The 17,906-nt window shown below is 37.3% G+C and overlaps 2 protein-coding genes and 1 long non-coding RNA gene across 9 annotated transcripts in view; 2 read left to right on the plus strand and 1 right to left on the minus strand.

Annotated features, from left to right (window-relative positions):
* The window catches only part of grhl1 (grainyhead-like transcription factor 1), a 33,110-nt gene extending 30,532 nt beyond the window's left edge, over positions 1–2,578 (plus strand). For 5 of the 6 annotated variants that reach the window (XM_055172206.2, XM_055172208.2, XM_055172207.2 and 2 more), the window contains 2 exons: positions 917–981; positions 1,081–2,578. In XM_055172206.2, coding sequence (XP_055028181.1) covers positions 917–981; positions 1,081–1,195 — 180 coding nt within the window. In that variant the 3' untranslated portion in view covers positions 1,196–2,578. Of the gene's footprint in view, positions 1–916; positions 986–1,080 lie in introns of those variants that run through there. The other variant, XM_073869659.1, reaches the window with a different exon arrangement.
* LOC129417497 (uncharacterized) overlaps positions 1–17,591 on the minus strand; it is a 40,062-nt gene extending 22,471 nt beyond the window's left edge. The window contains exons 1-2 of the long non-coding RNA XR_012370579.1: positions 17,416–17,591; positions 9,470–9,543 (exon numbers count right to left, since the gene is read on the minus strand). This is a non-coding gene — a long non-coding RNA (uncharacterized lncRNA). The remainder of the gene's footprint in view (positions 1–9,469; positions 9,544–17,415) is intronic.
* klf11b (Kruppel like factor 11b) lies at positions 11,243–16,792 on the plus strand. 2 transcript variants are annotated; one of them, XM_055172210.2, is made up of 4 exons: positions 11,243–11,440; positions 14,627–14,884; positions 15,196–16,003; positions 16,096–16,792. In XM_055172210.2, exons 2-4 carry the CDS (start codon positions 14,636–14,638, stop codon positions 16,389–16,391), a joined length of 1,353 nt encoding a protein of 450 aa, XP_055028185.2. In that variant the 5' UTR covers positions 11,243–11,440; positions 14,627–14,635; the 3' UTR covers positions 16,392–16,792. The 2 variants fall into 2 exon arrangements, with proteins under 2 accessions (XP_055028185.2, XP_055028184.2); XM_055172209.2 differs by lacking the exon at positions 11,243–11,440 and adding an exon at positions 13,379–13,539.
* Positions 17,592–17,906: the final 315 nt, after the last annotated feature.

Raw genomic sequence — 17,906 nt, forward strand, 5'->3', positions numbered from 1 at the left:
AAAAGACTGAAAGCTCTATAATATTTCGTTTGATGTCTGTGTATATGCACAAATTTCTGTGAGCTGTTGACACTGTGCCCCCTTAAAAAAATTGGTGCATGACGCCCCTGAATACCAATAATAATAATAATAATAATAAATACCAATTTCACAGAATGTTCTTTACATTATGTAGGATGATTTTAAAACAGTACATCACAAAAATGACTTGGGGTCATTATATACCAATACCAAAACGAATTATAAAATAATACTAATAAATAATAATAATAATTATTATTATTATTATTATTATTATAAATACCAATACCAATACCAAAGCCCCAACCACCACCACCACCACCACCACCACTAATAATAATAATAATAATAATAATAATAATAATAATTATTATTATTATTATTATTATTATTATTATTATTATTATTATCCATAACAATAATATAATAATACATAATAAAAATAATTAATAATAGTACCAAAAGTAATAAATACCAATAATTATAAAAATAATTAGAGATGCACTGTACAATATTTTTTACACCGATAGAAGATTATTCAGACTGATATCTGCCAACATTATATTAGCCTATACCAGAAGCATTATATTAACTTTGTGGTTAGTATTAACTAAATTTTGAAGATTACATTTTTTTAAAATGTTATTCATTCATATGACCATTATTATTGAACATTATGTTTTTCTACATTTTCTATACAGAGCTCAAATTCATTGCATTTTCCTGTTCTCTTTTGACTAAAAGGATATATCTACCACAACTATTGGCTGTTTTTAAACTATCAGGCCAATAGCAAATTGGGTGAAAATTTGCTACCGATATTGATTATTGGGCAATATATTGGTGGATCTCTAATTATAATATTAATAATAAAAATTAATTTTCTCTCTTCCAGATTTCAGAGAAATATGAAGTTCCCCTTGAAAAGATGGGAAAGGTGTACAAGAAATGCAAGAAAGGGTAAGACTTATTCATTTAAACACATCTCATGGGTCATTTGATCAGTCATTAAACCACAGTGGTACTCAGAGGTGAAACTAAACCGTCTCTCTCTTTCAGGATCTTGGTAAATATGGATGACAACATCATCAAGCACTACTCCAATGAGGACACCTTCCAGATCCAAATGGAGGAAATGGGAGGAATGATTAAGCTGACACTAACGGAGATTTAAAAGTTCAGACTGGTTTACATAAGTCCAGAGACTTTTCCCCTTACTCTGTTAGGACCCCGTAGATCTCTTTAGCAGCTTGCTGTACTCTTTCAGTCTATTGAAACATTTTCAGGTGACCTTGTATATGAGCCTAAAGTACTTTGCATGTGAATTGAGAGTGGATTACATTGAAGAGTTTGAGACATATATGATTTTTCTTGGGTATAAGTGCACTGTTGACTTTGTTGACTCTGAAAGTAGTCACAGTGACAACTGACTATAGTTTACTATAGTTATAATTTTCTCTTTAAAAGTTATAGCACTGGAGATCCTAACCACTAAAATGGACGATTGGGCAAATTTTAGGGCATTACTGCTGTAGTAACATGGGATTGAGGGATTCCTTGTTGGTTCACTGTATTTATACCCTGAGCAGTATTTAGTGAGTATCCCTTGCTTAGCAACTTGTGGTGCATTGTGACAAGCGCTGTGTTTGTGTGTATGTATGAGTGTGCACGTTGATACTTATATATTGATTGATAAATCATCAAAGTGGGTGGCTTGTTTAAAATGTGTAAAATAATCACATACCCCTTTTAATTTTGTATTTTTTGTATGAAAGAACTGTGATGCACTACAAACAAGCCTAAACAAACTCGTAATTACTTAAATCTTTTAATGTGATTCACGATTACCAAAAATCTAATGGGTATAGCACCAAAATGAGAAAGTTTTGTTCAAATGATTTAAGCAGCATATGCAAGTATCTTTGAAAGAGGCCCTAAAATCAAAGTATTATATTTTGTTTAGTCTGTTACCCAGTAATCATTATATGATGCCCTAATGTGATGTTGCTCTGAGTATATAAGAGGAGTGCTGACCTCAGTGCACACTTAAACTACAATTAATATTTCATATAAGATTATAAACTTCCTTTTCTTTTTTGTTATTGTTGATGAAATGTACAGCTTTTGATTCTGTAAAGGTTTTCTTAACGTAACCAATCTACTCTTTTGTACCAAGCTACTTTATTGTGTATATATTTATTGCCATACTGGGATGGGACTTTTTATACCTATAGAGAAAGTCATTTTTCTAATGATGTGATAAAGTTTTTAAATGAAATCATTCTAAATGATATATTTATGCAAAGGGAATCTTTTTAGCTTATTGTTATTGTCAGATTTTTTTCAAGTGCATACAACACGTTCAGCTATGCAAATATATTATTTACCTTTGTCGGACATATTTTCTTATGCATCAAATACAAATCTTCTGTAAGCTCAAATAAAAAACACTTTTTGTGTATAGTACTTTATGTTGCCATGTGTCTTGTGGTTTTCTGCTAGCTGAAGCCGTAGCGGTTGTCATGGAAACAAACTTGCGCTCCAATAGGCCATCTGTCTGGTGGACAGGAAGTGGGTTGTTTAAACAAGAGCGAGTCTTAAATCGGCATTGACCTCAAACAGCCTCTTTGCCTCAGTTGCCCTCAGTTATCTGTTTGTCTGTCTGATCGTCCATCCATCCTTCCTTCCATCCATCCATTCATCTATCTATCTATCTGCCTGTCTGTCTGTCTGTCTATCTATCTATCTGTCTGTTCGTCTATCTATCTATCCATCTATCTATCCATCCATCCATCCATCCATCCATCCATCCATCCATCCGTCCATCCGTTCATTCATCCGTCTATACGTCCATCCATCCATCCATCCATCTATCTATCTATTTATCCATCCATCTATCTCTATCTGTCCGTCTGTCTATCTCTCTGTCTGTCTGTCTGCCCGTCCATCCATCTGTCCATCTATCTATCTTTCCATCCATCCATCCATCTATCTGTCCATCCATCTATCTATCTGTCCATCCGTCCATGTATATGTCTGTCTATCTATCTATCTATCCGTCCATCCATCTGTCTATCCGTCCATCCGTCTATCCATCTGTCTATCCGTCTATAATCTATTTATCCGTCCATCCATCTACAGTATATATCTGTCTATCCATCCATCTATCTGTCTATCCGTCCATCTAGCTATCTATCTGTCTATCCGTCCATCTAGCTATCTATCTGTCTGTCTGTCTGTCCATCTATCATCTATCTATCTATCTATCTGTCTATCCGTTCATCTATCTGTCCGTCTATCTATCTATCCGTCCATCCATCTATCTATCTGTCTATCCGTCCATGTATCTGTCTGTCTATCTATCTATCCGTCCATCCGTCTATCCATCTGTCTGTCTGTCTATAATCTATCTATCCGTCCATCTATCTATCTGTCTATCCATCCATCCATCTATCCATTCATCTATCTGTCCGTCTATCTATCTATCCGTCCATCCGTCTATCCATCTGTCTATCCATCTATAATCTATCTATCTATCCGTCCATCCGTCTATCCATCTGTCTATCCATCTATAATCTATCTATTCGTCCGTCCATCCATCTATCTATCTATCTATCTGTCTATCCATCCATCCATCCATCCATCTATTTGTCTATCCATCTATCCGTCCATCCGTCTATCCATCTGTCTGTCTGTCTATAATCTATCTATCCGTCCATCTATCTATCTGTCTATCCATCCATCCATCTATCCATTCATCTATCTGTCCGTCTATCTATCTATCCGTCCATCCGTCTATCCATCTGTCTATCCATCTATAATCTATCTATCTATCCGTCCATCCGTCTATCCATCTGTCTATCCATCTATAATCTATCTATTCGTCCGTCCATCCATCTATCTATCTATCTATCTGTCTATCCATCCATCCATCCATCCATCTATTTGTCTATCCTTCCATCTATCTATCCATCTACCCATCCATCCGTCTGTCTGTCTATCCGTCTGTCTGTCTGTCCATCTGTCTATCCGTCGATCCATCTATCTATCTATGTCTATCTATGTCATCACATTGCAGTTAGTCATCTGCTTTCTGTATTCTCCCTCACTTAATCTCCTTGTATCTCGCTCTACAGTTTTCGACAAACCAGTTCTGCCCCTTTGCAACCTTTTCATATTGACTTGATTTTATGCTCTAGTAGGAAATTCTTAGAAAGCGGCATACTTAGAAATGCCTGAGATGGACGCCCTATATATAATCAAAATTATATATAAAATTTTTAGATAAGATTTCCACTATTATTAAGGTGGAATAGAGCTGCTGTCACTGTAGTTTTAAGAGACATTGTTATGAGTTTGTTTTCTACCTGTATGTATGAAGTTAGACACACTCAGGATGTTACAGTATAGGTCACCTCAGGTATTACATAGCTAGCGCTTCCTGTGTCTGCATGCACACAAAAAACCCACGTTATGTTGTTTGCTATCATTCCTGTCCTAATCCATTCTGTTCAAATTACTTGTTTGTACTGAAGTGAAATGCTGTAAGACCTGTAAAAAAAATCCCTGTGGTGACAGATCACTGGAGATGTTCTTGTTGTTTCCCTTAATAACTGTGTTTTTCATTCCGCAACCCTTTCCCGCCAATGGTTGCTTTACACTGTCTTGAAAAACAAAACCAGACATTTTAGGCCTAAACAGTCGTCTGGAGTTAAAAACAACAACAAAGCTAACAGTGACTGAAAATAAAACAATCTTCGGAGAAACAAAACACTACCCATACCATCCTTATATTTAGGTCTGATGAACCGTGCCATGCCACACGTCTACCATGGTCCCTCTGAGTCAGCTGAATCTTACTGGATTACCTCAATACTTTCACACACAGTACACCCATCTCTTGTCCACTTGCTGGCAGACTTTGTTGCTCTAGAAGATCAACCTGCCCAAACAATTGCCGTGTGTGTACTCAAACTAACTGTCTGGATTATATAGTAGATGTATGCTAGAGTGAAGTCGCCATTGCTCCTCTTGACCTGTTCTTGATAACTCATAGGAAAACCCTTAAATGTAAGGATATTAATAGTTCACTACAGAGCTTGGGATATATTTGTCACACACAAAGGCTTTCTGCTGAACTGGTTCCCCTCTTGGCCATTGGCCTGCTCTACATTCACAGGAATCCCATTCGTAACAGTGCCTTACTATATATGGCCCAGAACCAGACACTCTCTAGCACACAAATGGATCAACAGATGACAGGTGAGTCTCACTGCACGCCTAAAATGTTTAAAAAATTGGCGCAATGACAAATAAAATATTGCACCCTATCTTAAACATGCTTTATTTGCTTTGTAAATAAAAAAAAATTATATACTCCTAAAATGGCACAAAATTTGTTTGAATACGAGTTGATTGTAAACTTGAAAGTTTTGGGTTAATTCTGTAAGTCTGCTTAAAGGTGCAGTGTGCAATTTTTAAAAGGATCTCTTGACAGAAATGCAAAATAATATACAAAACTATATTATCAGTGGTGTATAAAGACCTTTCATAATAAACTGTTTTTATTACCTTAGAATGAGACGTTTTTATCTCATACCCAGAGGGTCCCCTTACATGGAAGTCGCCATTTTGTGCCGCCATGTTTTTTACAGAAGCTCTTAACGGACAAACTTTTTTACTAAGTTATCTTCAACGGTAAGGGTGTCACGATTTCGATTTTAAATCGAAATCGATCGAAATTAAGTCACAGCTTCGAACTGCGAATTAAAAAATGGGATCGTCGATGCTGCCACGCCCCCATTTCACGTCTGTCTGGTCGGCTTGCCAAGCGAGGAAAAAAACTCTCAGAGATGCCTTTAAAAACATCTGTCCAGCAGAAAGCGATCATATTTTAAACACGAGGGATGTATTGCTACAACTCCTTGAAATGCATATCATAAACAGGATTACCAGTGATCTGACTTTGGACAGAGCGCAGCTCTCTGCACGTGCGCGATAGTGAGGGAGGCGCAAAGATGCAGCGGGTTATATTTTAAACAAAAGAATAGTTTCCCTCAGCTTGCATGAAACGCATAAAACTGAACAAATACATAAGGATTACTTCTTTAGTTTATGTTCAGACTTCGGACAGATGCGAGAGCGTGTGCACGTGGGACAGAGAGAAGCGCAGCTGCTTATATGCTGGATTTATTTCAGATGCTATGAGTCCAAGACACACGCATTAAGTCCATGTGCATTAAGTCCATGTTAGAGATGCGCGGATGGACTATTATTTCATTCGCAACCGCATAACAAAACTCATCATCCGTCCACCATCCATCTGACCAGTTTTCAAAACCGTACCCGCCCGCCATCCGCTGACTGGGCGATGCAAGACGCTGCTGATGACAGCCGCGAGACTAGAAAGCTCTAGAATATCAGTAGTGAACTCCGTCTCCGATTTACGCACAGGGACAAAAATAAATAAATTAAACGCACAAATTACATAGCCTGCACTCCTGATTTACCACTTTGTAAAACTTATTCCAGGCAACCCTTTTCTGACCTTCTATTTCCTTTGTTTTTAATTCTCATTTTTTTAGTTTGTCACGTACCCTTCGCCGGCGTTGATAAGAGCTGTGTCAAAATGCATCCTCAGTTCTCCGCGCTGTTACTGATAGAACGAATGGATCCTTAACAGCCGAGGATATCCCAAACAATTAAAAGCTTTATTAAATAAAAGTGTGTATTTATTAGAAAACTTTTTCTTGTCACTGTTTTAGTATTATAAGTTATGTTTTGTGTTAATATTATTCTGTTTATGTTGCGTATATTTCTAGGTTGATTATTTTATATGCTGTTGAATAGATTAATCTACATCAATGTGTCATAGGTTCTAAAATAAATTAACATTTTTCTGATTACATATTTATTTTAATAAGTCAGAAATGTCTCCGCTGTTTTCTGCTGACAGGCACGGTGGGCGCTACTGGGGGCGTGTGCAGCAGGTGACGCAGATTGTGGGTCCTCCGAAGGCTAGACCGTCTCATTTCAGTTATCTTCTTGAACTTCTGTGGCTGCCACCATAGATATGTATAAATGGCTGCCACTATGAAAGGCAGAGAGGTCGCATGCTTAGAAGGACACAGCTAATAACAAGCAGTCGACCGAATTTAAAAATATTATTTTTCGTCACGTCATCCGCCCGATCCATGTAACTGCCAACCTCATGTGTGTGCAAGAAAAAATCCTCTCTCTACAAGCTCTCGCGTTAAGTGAAGCCCACAACCCCCCATGCGAGTTGTGCAATGTGCATGTTAATGTTAAAGTATTATAATAATAATAATAATAAATAATGGCATATCATTTTTTTCTAAATTATATGCCATATAAAAAATATGTAAAAATCGAGAATCGGATCGAATCGTGACCTTAGAATCGAAAATGTAATCGAATCGAGGATTTGGAGAATCGTGACACCCCTATTCAACGGTGATATGTTTGTCCTGTGGCGGCTACCGTAGCTTCTCTATGCATTTCAAAAGCGAAGGGTGAGCTGAAAACTTAGTTGTTGGTTGCAATTTGCAACCTCACCACTAGATGCCACTAAAATTTACACACTGCACCTTTAATTTAAAGTCATGCTGCAGGTAATAACACACCTAAACTGCCACAAACTGTTTAAGTTTTAAAATGGTTCCTCCTTTTGATCCATACATAATAAACAAACAAAGGTGTGGTTGAAAACAGATTTTGCATGTATATTTGTATAACAGATCATATTGTATGACATTAAAGATGCAATTTGTATTATCTGCGCCGCTAGATGGCGCCAGATCAAATCAGTAACAATGACGTTGTTTAATGACGCTCTGAAGCAGCGTGGAATTATGGGATTTGTAGTCTTTAACTCAACCGCTGATGGCCATCAATCAGACGCGAACGATAAATTACGTTGACGGATAAGGTAATCAAGTCTTATAAATGTTGCGTTTGATGACATCGTTTATTTCATTATGTAAGTTAATATGTGATGTTCAATACGATATTGTTAGTCATAGATGTTACAGTATTAGTCCAAATTCGATGGTTAACACAGCACAGAATTAAGTTTTCAACTTACAATCTACAATGATTTTTCACATAATGTATTGACAGTACAAATCTTATTGTGAAGTGTCTTAAAATGACCATTTATATTGCTGTACAATACCTATTGATGTGCATATCGTCCGCGGGAAGACGCGCTGATTTCAGTCTACACACTAATGTTGTGATCAATATAATAGCATACATTTTTTTAAGTGTTACGAATCAAAACAACTCACCCATCGCGTAAAACACAAGCAGGATCAGAATCTCTGTCTAGTTAAATGTTGTCGCGAAGCTCTCTCCATCCAGATAATGCAACACCAAATTGATCTTCTCTCGTTTTGTTCCAAACTCTTCTTGGGTCGTTTGGTTGGCCCGTACGCTTACGGGAGCTGTCTTTACTGACACAACCAGTGGCAGACGGTAAAGAGTAATCCATAAGTCCATAAGCAAGCGCGTAGCCCGACAGGCGCTAACGCATAGTTCCGCATTTGTCCACGACACTGTCTGCGTCCGAAAACTCAAGGCAGTGACTTGTTGCCTCGCTGCCTCATGAGGAAATGACTTCGGAGGCATGAAGGCAGCTCAGAGAAAGGCTTTCCGACGCACTTCAAAGGCAGCGTGTTTGAAATATAAACAGAGAGCGCCTTTGTGATAACTAATCACATATTTGAAAACAACAATACTAATTTCTGCCTAGAAATGCAATTAAAATGTGTAAAAAGTGAAAATATACCTTTATTTACACTAAATTTGTGCTCCAGCCGCTTCCTTGGCCGCCATTTTATTTTTTCGAACTCGACCACTGTTGTCATGTGGTTTTTACGTCAGTAATGGCGATAACAAAGGGTCACAAGGATATTAACGTCATTGACAGGAGACTGCACTGCCCCGTTTCAATGTTTTGAAAGGAAATTTTCTCACGATTTACAAGTAGTTGAAAACATTACAGATATTGATAGTAATCAGCTAGACAAAATATATAACACATGCCTAGTGGTTTTTGGACATTTTACTGCAAATATCTTACAAATTGCACCTTTAAATTGCCCATTTTTCCTTTTCATAACAAAATGTGTAATTCATTCAACTTTATTGCACAATGGCTCTTATTATATTTATGATTGCATCTCACGAAACACAAACTTTTTATTTAGTGAAGACATGTTCATAACTTTTGTTAAAGAGTTGGTGACAGTGTGTGACAGTTCATAAAACCACACACTAAAAATACGACACATAATCTCTATGATGATAAAAATCACATTGTCGAAAAGAACAAAACTGTGTTGCTCAGAACTGATAACTGGGAAGCTACAATAACAAACAAAAAATGCATGAATCAGATCATAACCTGCTGAGCTGTGAATAAGACTTGAGTAGGGTCTGTTTGGTTCATCCGGACTGCAGGCCATCAACCTCATAAACCACTAGACTTCAATTATTGCCCTTTGAAAACACATAAATAAAACCTGATTGTCATATACATGTAATACATTTCTATTAATGTCTTCAAGTGTCAGGGGAAGATAAAGCCTGAGAAACAATGTGTACTGAAATTAATTTTAAATGTAACTTAAGGAGCCTATATATTGACACTAAAAGATTGGATCTACAGGTCATGCTTAAGCAAACCAAAGCATATGTCAAACCAGAAGACTTTTACAAATGTGCCACTAAACACCTTACACACCAGACAACCGACCTGTTTTAAAACAAAAGTAACGTACAGTCTCCAGCATTGCCCTTTCACCCAGATACACACCCTCTTACACAAAATAAGTGGGGAGTTTCTGTTGATCAGCCTGTCATTGGAAGTTTGAGATGCATCTGTTTTGCAGATGAGCAGCACTGCCAAAACATACATATGTGTATATATATATATGTATATATATATGTGTATATATACGTGTGTATATATATGTATATGTATGTATATATATATGTATATATATAAATATATGTATATATGTACATACGTACGTATGTATGTATGTATATATATGTATATATGTACGTACGTACGTATGTATGTATGCATATTTATTACATACACATATATATATATATATATATATATATATATATATATATATACGTATATATACACATACATACATACATACATACATACATTTTTATATATATATATATATATATATATATATATATATATATATATATATATATATATATATATATATAATATTGTTGTAAGTGGATCCCTGAGACAAATGGGAGGGCCCTTTCCAATCTCTTTCTCCTTTATGTGCTTTTGGTGCAACTTAAAATCAAACTAACATTATCAATACCTAAACTGCTTTGTCTCTGCATTTATACTGTATATGCATGCATGCACGCACACACAGACACGTACATATATACATTACAGGAATATATTCATCACCTCTGGGAATATCTGACCCCTTCTCTGGGACTTCTCTGGACTTCGGTTAACCAGAAGCCCTTTGGCTATGTGAGAAATGGAAGGGAGATATGAATAGCATAATGACCTTTCCCCCAGTTTCCTTCCCTTTCTCTTTAGTCTGCCCCACTTATATCACAAACATGCCTCTTGTTTCGATCATAGCTCCTACACTTGCCACACACTGTTGATGTACTGCTGTTGGCGCTGCGCTTTAATCACTGCCTCACACAACCAGTCAGTTCAATGCAGCCCACCAGAGTTTTTGTGATTCATGTCGACACTTGGAAGTTTTGGTGCCACTGCACCTGCTGGTTTTCTAAGTACTCACCAGCAGGCAACATGACATTAGCCACTGCTTTCCCAGTGGAGTAAATTTATGTTCATTGTTTGTATATTCTTTGTTATACATGTTACATATTGATAGAAGTTCAAAACAAGCCTTACATTTTCAACATACTAAGATTACTTATCATATATGAGTCAGTTGAGATTAAAATAGGCAGAATTTAAAAGCTACAATTTCAAACAGTTGGCACCCTGACAGCGATTGTCTGTATTTGTACAAGATTTTCCCTGAAAAGGATTTCCCTTTGAAGAACAAGCAAACTTTTAACAGAAATCATCTGTCACCTGTGACTGAGAGAGGGGCATCATGACACGTGTCAGCTTGACTTCATTCAAAACCCACTCATTTACAGCATCTCATGTCACTGCATCTAACTCCAGTCGAATGTTACTGTCACCCCATCCTCTCTGAGAGGGTGTGACTAAGACACTTCATACTGAGACAAGACAAGAAGATTTTTCGACATATTACCATAAACAGAGATGCTTACAACTTCCATCTCACAACTCCAAGATCTATAATGCCTTTTAATAATCTTCATTACTTGAGTTTAAATCAGACTACAGGTTCAGGTAAGAGTTTATTTCGTACTGTCACTTTAGCAAAACAATTATTGGTTTTACATTCACTGCATGAGTTTTATATACTGTAACCTGGATTCAGAACTAACTTGGGCCTACTATGTTGTACTACACTCTTAAACCTTGTCAAAGGTTTTTAAAAGAACCATTTCATTTCTTTTATAATCTGAAGTACATCTTTTGCAACAGAATAGTTCTGTGGATGTTACGGTTCTTTATGGAACCACACAGCTTGAGAAAAAATACTTTAGGAGTGTTTATTTTTAGAAATGAAAAATAAACAACTTTTTACAATATACAAAGTATTAGGGCTGCACGGTATTGAAGGGGAAATGCAATATGCGATATCTTGATTAAAAATTAATATACAATATAGGGCTGTCAAAAGATGAATCGCGATTAATCGCATACAAAATAAAAGTTTGTGTTGGTGTTATATATTTGTGTGTTTTTTGTGTGTAATTATTATGGATATGTAAATGCACATATACAAGTATAAATTTAAGAAAAATGTTGTTTGTGTTTTGTTTTTTATAATATAAATAAATGTTTCTTAAGTATATACATGCATGTGTGTGTATTTATACAAGATAATTACATACAGTGCACACACATATATTATGCAAAAACAAAGTTTTATTTTGTATGCGATTAATTGCGATTAATCTTTTGACAGCCCTAATACAATATGAGATATGAAAATGCTTTAAATTTGTAAAATCAAATCAAATTATAAATTTTTATCTGATTTTATATATATATATATATATATATATATATATATATATATATATATATATATATATATATATATATATATATATATATATATATATTTATTTATTTATATAATTACTTTGACAGTAATTTATGAAGTATTAAAATCACGAAATTACTGCAAACCATTGCGGTATTCACATGTGCGATATTCCAGTTGAATCTGTATATATTGTGGCCATACAGTGTATATTATCCGGTTCACACAAAACCTAGAAATATAAGGAAGTTTTAGTGTGTGGGAATATCTTGGAAACTAATATAATATTTGATTGTTAAAAATGTCAATATTAAATATTACCTTTTCAGTCAAACTACTGTACATACAAACATGCACTTTTTGTAAGAACATTATATTTTTAGTTACTTACAAGCAACTTAAAAAATTCATTCAAATACAAAGACTGAATGGTGTATGTAGCTTTTCCTTGTTGACCACTGTTGCTGAAGCTATATCAGCATTAATACAAACATTAATTGTGTTGTACACTCTTAAAACTAGGTGTTAAAATAACACATCTTGTGTTAACACATCTAATGTGTTGTCCTTAACTTGCACATCTCTGTGTTATTTTTGGAACAACACACTTCGTGTTATTTTAACACATCTTGTGTTATCCCTTTTATTTATTTGAACACAAAATCAACACGAAATGACACATAATATGTTCAAATAACACATAATGTGTTAAATAGGATAACACAAAACAACGTGTTAAAAAATAACACATCCTTTTAGATTGTATGCTGTTATTTTTTTTTATTTCCCGGTTGGAATTTGTAAAAGAGTTTTTTAACGGCCTCACCATTATTTTTCCTCTTTTAATGCTGCGTATGAACAGCTATTAGATGTTTATGCTGAGCAGACACACAAACACGTTTCACTTTAGCCCGGCTGATAAAAGCTGCGACCTTTCGCCCAGTTCCGCGACTCTCAGTTCAGCGGGTTTACAGCGACACTGATGACTCCCTCCTTACGCCCACCGGCAGCCACGCACCCCGTCTCCTCCAATCGCTCGCCTATCATGCACTGATCACGCGTCGTCCTTCACACCATTGGTCAAGGTCTCACACACATTTGTTTCTCATTGGTGGCATGTTGCCACCCGCCAGACTGTTGTGAATTTTGTTTTCTTTTTTTTTCTCGGACTTGTTTTACTCAGCGAACTGAATTCCGGTGTGAGTGGTCACTGAGCAGGCGGAGCTGATCCGTTTCTTTGTTCTGATCTACCTTTGGGTTTTATTAATATTTTTTCAAACGTTTTGATCAGATGTCAACACTTGAGTTTGATAACATGGAAGAAATATGTGGGGTAAGATCAGAATATTTATTTACCTATTGTTTTTATTGTTACGTTAGTTGCTTTATTTTGTTGAAAGGAACGCATTACGTCAACTGACAGTTAACGATACATTGTAATTGTTTTCGTCTTTGCATCACGGAATGTTACGATGGATCCAAACAACTATTTTATAAAGTTTATTTTTTTTTGTAAAGCAAATATGTGGCGTCATTCTTCTCTGATAGTAAACAATAGTGCGTCAAAGAAATACATGGATATCATTTAACCCTTAAGTTATCAGTTTCTATAACTAATTGTTTCATTTTACTTTAAATTCAGTAAAGATACAGATACAGTGGGGTCACAACGTCGCATATCCTTATTTATTACATAAAACAGGAAAAAACTTTTATTTAAATTCTGTTTTGTCAACAATCAAGCGTTAAAACAATGTGACACTAGTACCAATGGTCAGATTTATTTTAGGTTTTGCATCTCAGTTTGTCAATATAGAGTGTGACGTTAATACTAATATGTGTAAATGTAATATAAAACTTTAGTTCAGCTTTTATATTCATGTTCATAATCGTTACATTGTATTTGTAAAGCAATATGTCTACTCGTGGAGATGACATCACACAATGCATGCATGCAGACTGTACAAGTTTCAGGTGTACGTGAGCACCTTGTTATAAAAAAGAAAGTGCATGAAGTGCATGCTGTTGGGTAATAATGTTTATTACCAAAGACTCTGTGAATGGTCGTGGCTTGCTTTCAATCAAAGTTTTCTGCCCTTGGGCACCGTTGAGTTGTTCTCATATCTGTCAGCGGTTAGGTTTCGCTCATTGCTGATTCACGTGGTCAGCTTTTACAGCACGTCATTGTTTTGGCTTTATTTGCCAGTGGGAGGTGACAGTCTGATGATAGAAAGTCCCTCCAGATGGGTTGCATTAAAAAGGGCTCCTCTGTTAAACTGTCATACTTGCTTCTGGATACACGAACGGATAAAGACAAAGAGAAAGACTTAGCCTATGTCAGCTGAGTTGTGTGTGTTGGAATCAACCAGAGGGCTTTCTAATCTGACATCACATTCATTTTGTTTCCTTGCGGTTCTCAGGGAACTCGGATGGAGGTCTGCAAGGGATTCCTGGATGGGAAAAGGCATAGCAGCGAGCACTCTTCCTGCAGTCTGACAGAATATAATGACTTGGAGGCTGCTGAAGCTTTGGTCTGCATGAGCTTCTGGAGTCAGATGTCTCCAAAACCCAACGTCTTCAAACCTCGCCCTCTCACACCAGCGTCAGACTCTTGCGATTCTGTTTTGCAACCCGAACCGCCGGAGACTCCGAAGGACTTCGTCTCATTATCCTCCCTGGTAAGCGGGATTTCATTGTTTGGAATAAACGGCATAGGAAAGCCTACTTTAAGCTTTGTTTAATATGTCAACATTTACACCGGGAAAACCTGACGGTCCTTTGGCGCCGCATGTCTTGTATTACAAGACTCTTATCAGTACATGATTTGTTTGCTGAGAACTTGGGGAGGGTTTATGATACAGTGGACAGGTGGCAGTGTTGAGATAAGATACATCTGCAGACTGAACTTCACTGTGATTTTAGGGCTGAAATATAGAAACGGATGCAATAATACTAGAGTGAGATAACTAATCGTCTGCTTTCTTTGCAGTGCATGACACCACCTCACAGCCCCAGTTTTACTGAGATCTCTAACACTACAGTGCCGGGATCTCCTTCCCCACTGGCCCAACCGTGTCCCAGCCTCCTCAGTGCAAGATCTGCTTTTCCCACCATAACTTCCGTCAACCAGATGGCCTCTTCTGGACACCGTACAGAGAAGACCACATCTCCACCCTGCAGAGCAATGGCAACCAGCGTAATACGCCACACGGCCGACAGCTCCTTGTATCAAAACATTCCACAAGCCGTGTACCCATCAAAGACTGATAAACAGCTGCCTGAGGTTCCTTCAGCAACGCCTTCACCGCCCTGCCAACCCCAGAAAGACAAAACAACAGAATGCCATAACACCAGCACGCCCCCCTCCAAAATCGATACGCTTTCAACTCCTCAATCACCACCCCCAACACCAAGTCCACCAATCATATGCCAGATGTTCCCAGTGGGACAACCAGGAGTCATATCGGCCACGTTTATTCAGAAGCCCAGCCCTGGGGTGAAGTCTATCTTACCACAGCCTCTCTTGATGGGCTCTCCAGTGCCTCAGGGGACAGTGATGTTTGTGATGCCCCAATCGCCAGTGTCTTCTGCTTCACAGTGCCCACAGACTGTTATGACTCTGGGCAACACCAAGCTACTGCCCCTTGCTCCAGCGCCTGTCTATGTGCCTTCAGGCCAAAGCATTGCCATGCAGGTCGACTTTTCACGGAGACGCAACTACGTCTGCAATTTCTCAGGCTGTCGGAAGACATATTTCAAGAGCTCTCACCTGAAGGCACATCTGAGAACTCACACAGGTAAAAGTCAATCTAAAGTCTAGGTCAATCCAAGACTTTGTCCAACTTTATAATTCTGCTGGAATAACATAACATGCAAATTTCTCTTCCAGGTGAGAAACCGTTTAGCTGTAACTGGGAAGGATGCGATAAGAAATTCGCCCGGTCTGATGAACTCTCCCGGCATCGGCGAACACACACAGGCGAGAAGAAGTTCGTCTGTCCGGTGTGCGACCGGCGGTTTATGCGTAGCGACCACCTCACCAAGCACGCCCGTCGGCACATGACCACCAAGAAGATGCCTTCCTGGCAAACGGAGGTGCGAAGTATGAATAAGATCACCACAGTTAAAGCCTTGCCCCATGGGACAGCATTACCAGTCAGCATGTTGCTTCCAGCCTCAAACTAAATTTAATTGAGCCTGAACTGTTACTGACATTATGCAGGGACATCTGATATGAGGGCATGCCTGCTGATTCTCTCACGGGCGAAAACACGATTATGCACTGGACTCTTTATTTCGCTGCTTATATTTCGCACTCTACAATGGAACTTTTTGTTTACTATTGTGTGAAAGATTAATGCACTCTTTTGCCAAAGTCTTTGTACTATGTTTGTCTTAAAAGAAATGATCGTTTTCTTCCTTTTTTACGTTTGTATGTAAATGTATGATATGCTAAACTACGTATAATTAAAAGGAAAATTAGTATGTAAAAATGTATATGTGGATAATTACCTACACTGTGAGTATCATATAATACTCTTTTATTTAATACTCCTTTTTTAAATAAACAATGAAGAATATGTTTATTTTTGTGGTTTTATTAAGCACTAAAGAGCTTAACTAAGTAAAGATGACTTTAAAAAACAGGTTCAGTTTCAGTTCACTGTTCTTCGCACTGACTACCTCAGCTTTTACCATACTGACACACCCATGATACATCAACTTCCTGTCAGATTTGTGAGGTTTTACTGGATCTTTTGTCTCATGCATCACCAGTTCTCCATATCCCAGCAGCATTTCATTTATTGACAACAGTGCTGAGAACAGTACAGATGTGTTCAAGATGTTTCTTATTTTTCGGCTAATTTAGTATCAAATACATCTTTCTAGTCATTCCAGCTCTAGTTAATTTTATTTAGTGGGGGCTTCAAATATTGTTTTGGGCAATAAGGGCCTTGAAGTGAAAAAAGTTGAGAACACTGCATATGACAAACTTTCTCTGGTAAGTTTTTTTTAGGTTGTCAGTGTTTTTAATGTCTTAAGTTCAAAAAGTTAAACTAATAAAGTAATACAAGGACATGAAAAGCTCACATCGTAACAGATTTTCTTGGGTTTCTTGGCAAACGCGGAAAACAAACACCGAGTGTGGGTTTGGAAGAGACACTGAAATGACCAAAAATGAATGATGTTGTTTTCGTTCATTACTTACCATAGCCGGGAAATAAACCATGTGTGTTTTCCAGTAAAACTAATATTCCCACGGAGACACGGGCTTGATCATTGCTCAATGCCACACATTTATTTGGAAAATATGCAGATGTAAACACTTCACTACTCAAATTAGAACCAATCGAATTACAAGACTAACCGATACTTTTGGGAGGCGCGACCAATAGGGTTTTAGAAAGATATCCCGCCTTTTGCCTCAATGACCGACTTTTCCAACGATGATGACTTTCCAATAGTGAAGCAACAGCGACGCCACATGGCAAATGTAATTGTTTTATTCTACTTTTATTTTTTACGCCATTACATCATATTTGGCTATTCATGTCGAGAACCGGTTAATCCATACACAAGTAAATCCATACACAGATTAGCGGAGGGGAAATTTGGTGTCTCTAATTCACCTAACTTGCATGTTTCTGGCCTGTGGGAGGAAACCAGAGTAAACCGAAGAACTCCACACAGAAATGCCAC

The sequence above is a fragment of the Misgurnus anguillicaudatus genome, chromosome 7, assembly GCF_027580225.2.
Source record: "Misgurnus anguillicaudatus chromosome 7, ASM2758022v2, whole genome shotgun sequence".
In the NCBI taxonomy this organism is placed as follows: domain Eukaryota; kingdom Metazoa; phylum Chordata; class Actinopteri; order Cypriniformes; family Cobitidae; genus Misgurnus; species Misgurnus anguillicaudatus.

What these genes read in the sequence shown, in the direction of transcription:
- klf11b (XM_055172209.2), top strand. Translation starts at nt 13,498, where the DNA reads ATGTCAACACTTGAGTTTGATAACATGGAAGAAATATGTGGG. An exon ending in TCGTCTCATTATCCTCCCTG is followed by an intron (nt 14,885 to 15,195) that starts GTAAGCGGGATT and finishes CTTTCTTTGCAG; the next exon opens with TGCATGACACCACCTCACAG. An exon ending in ACATCTGAGAACTCACACAG is followed by an intron (nt 16,004 to 16,095) that starts GTAAAAGTCAAT and finishes TTTCTCTTCCAG; the next exon opens with GTGAGAAACCGTTTAGCTGT.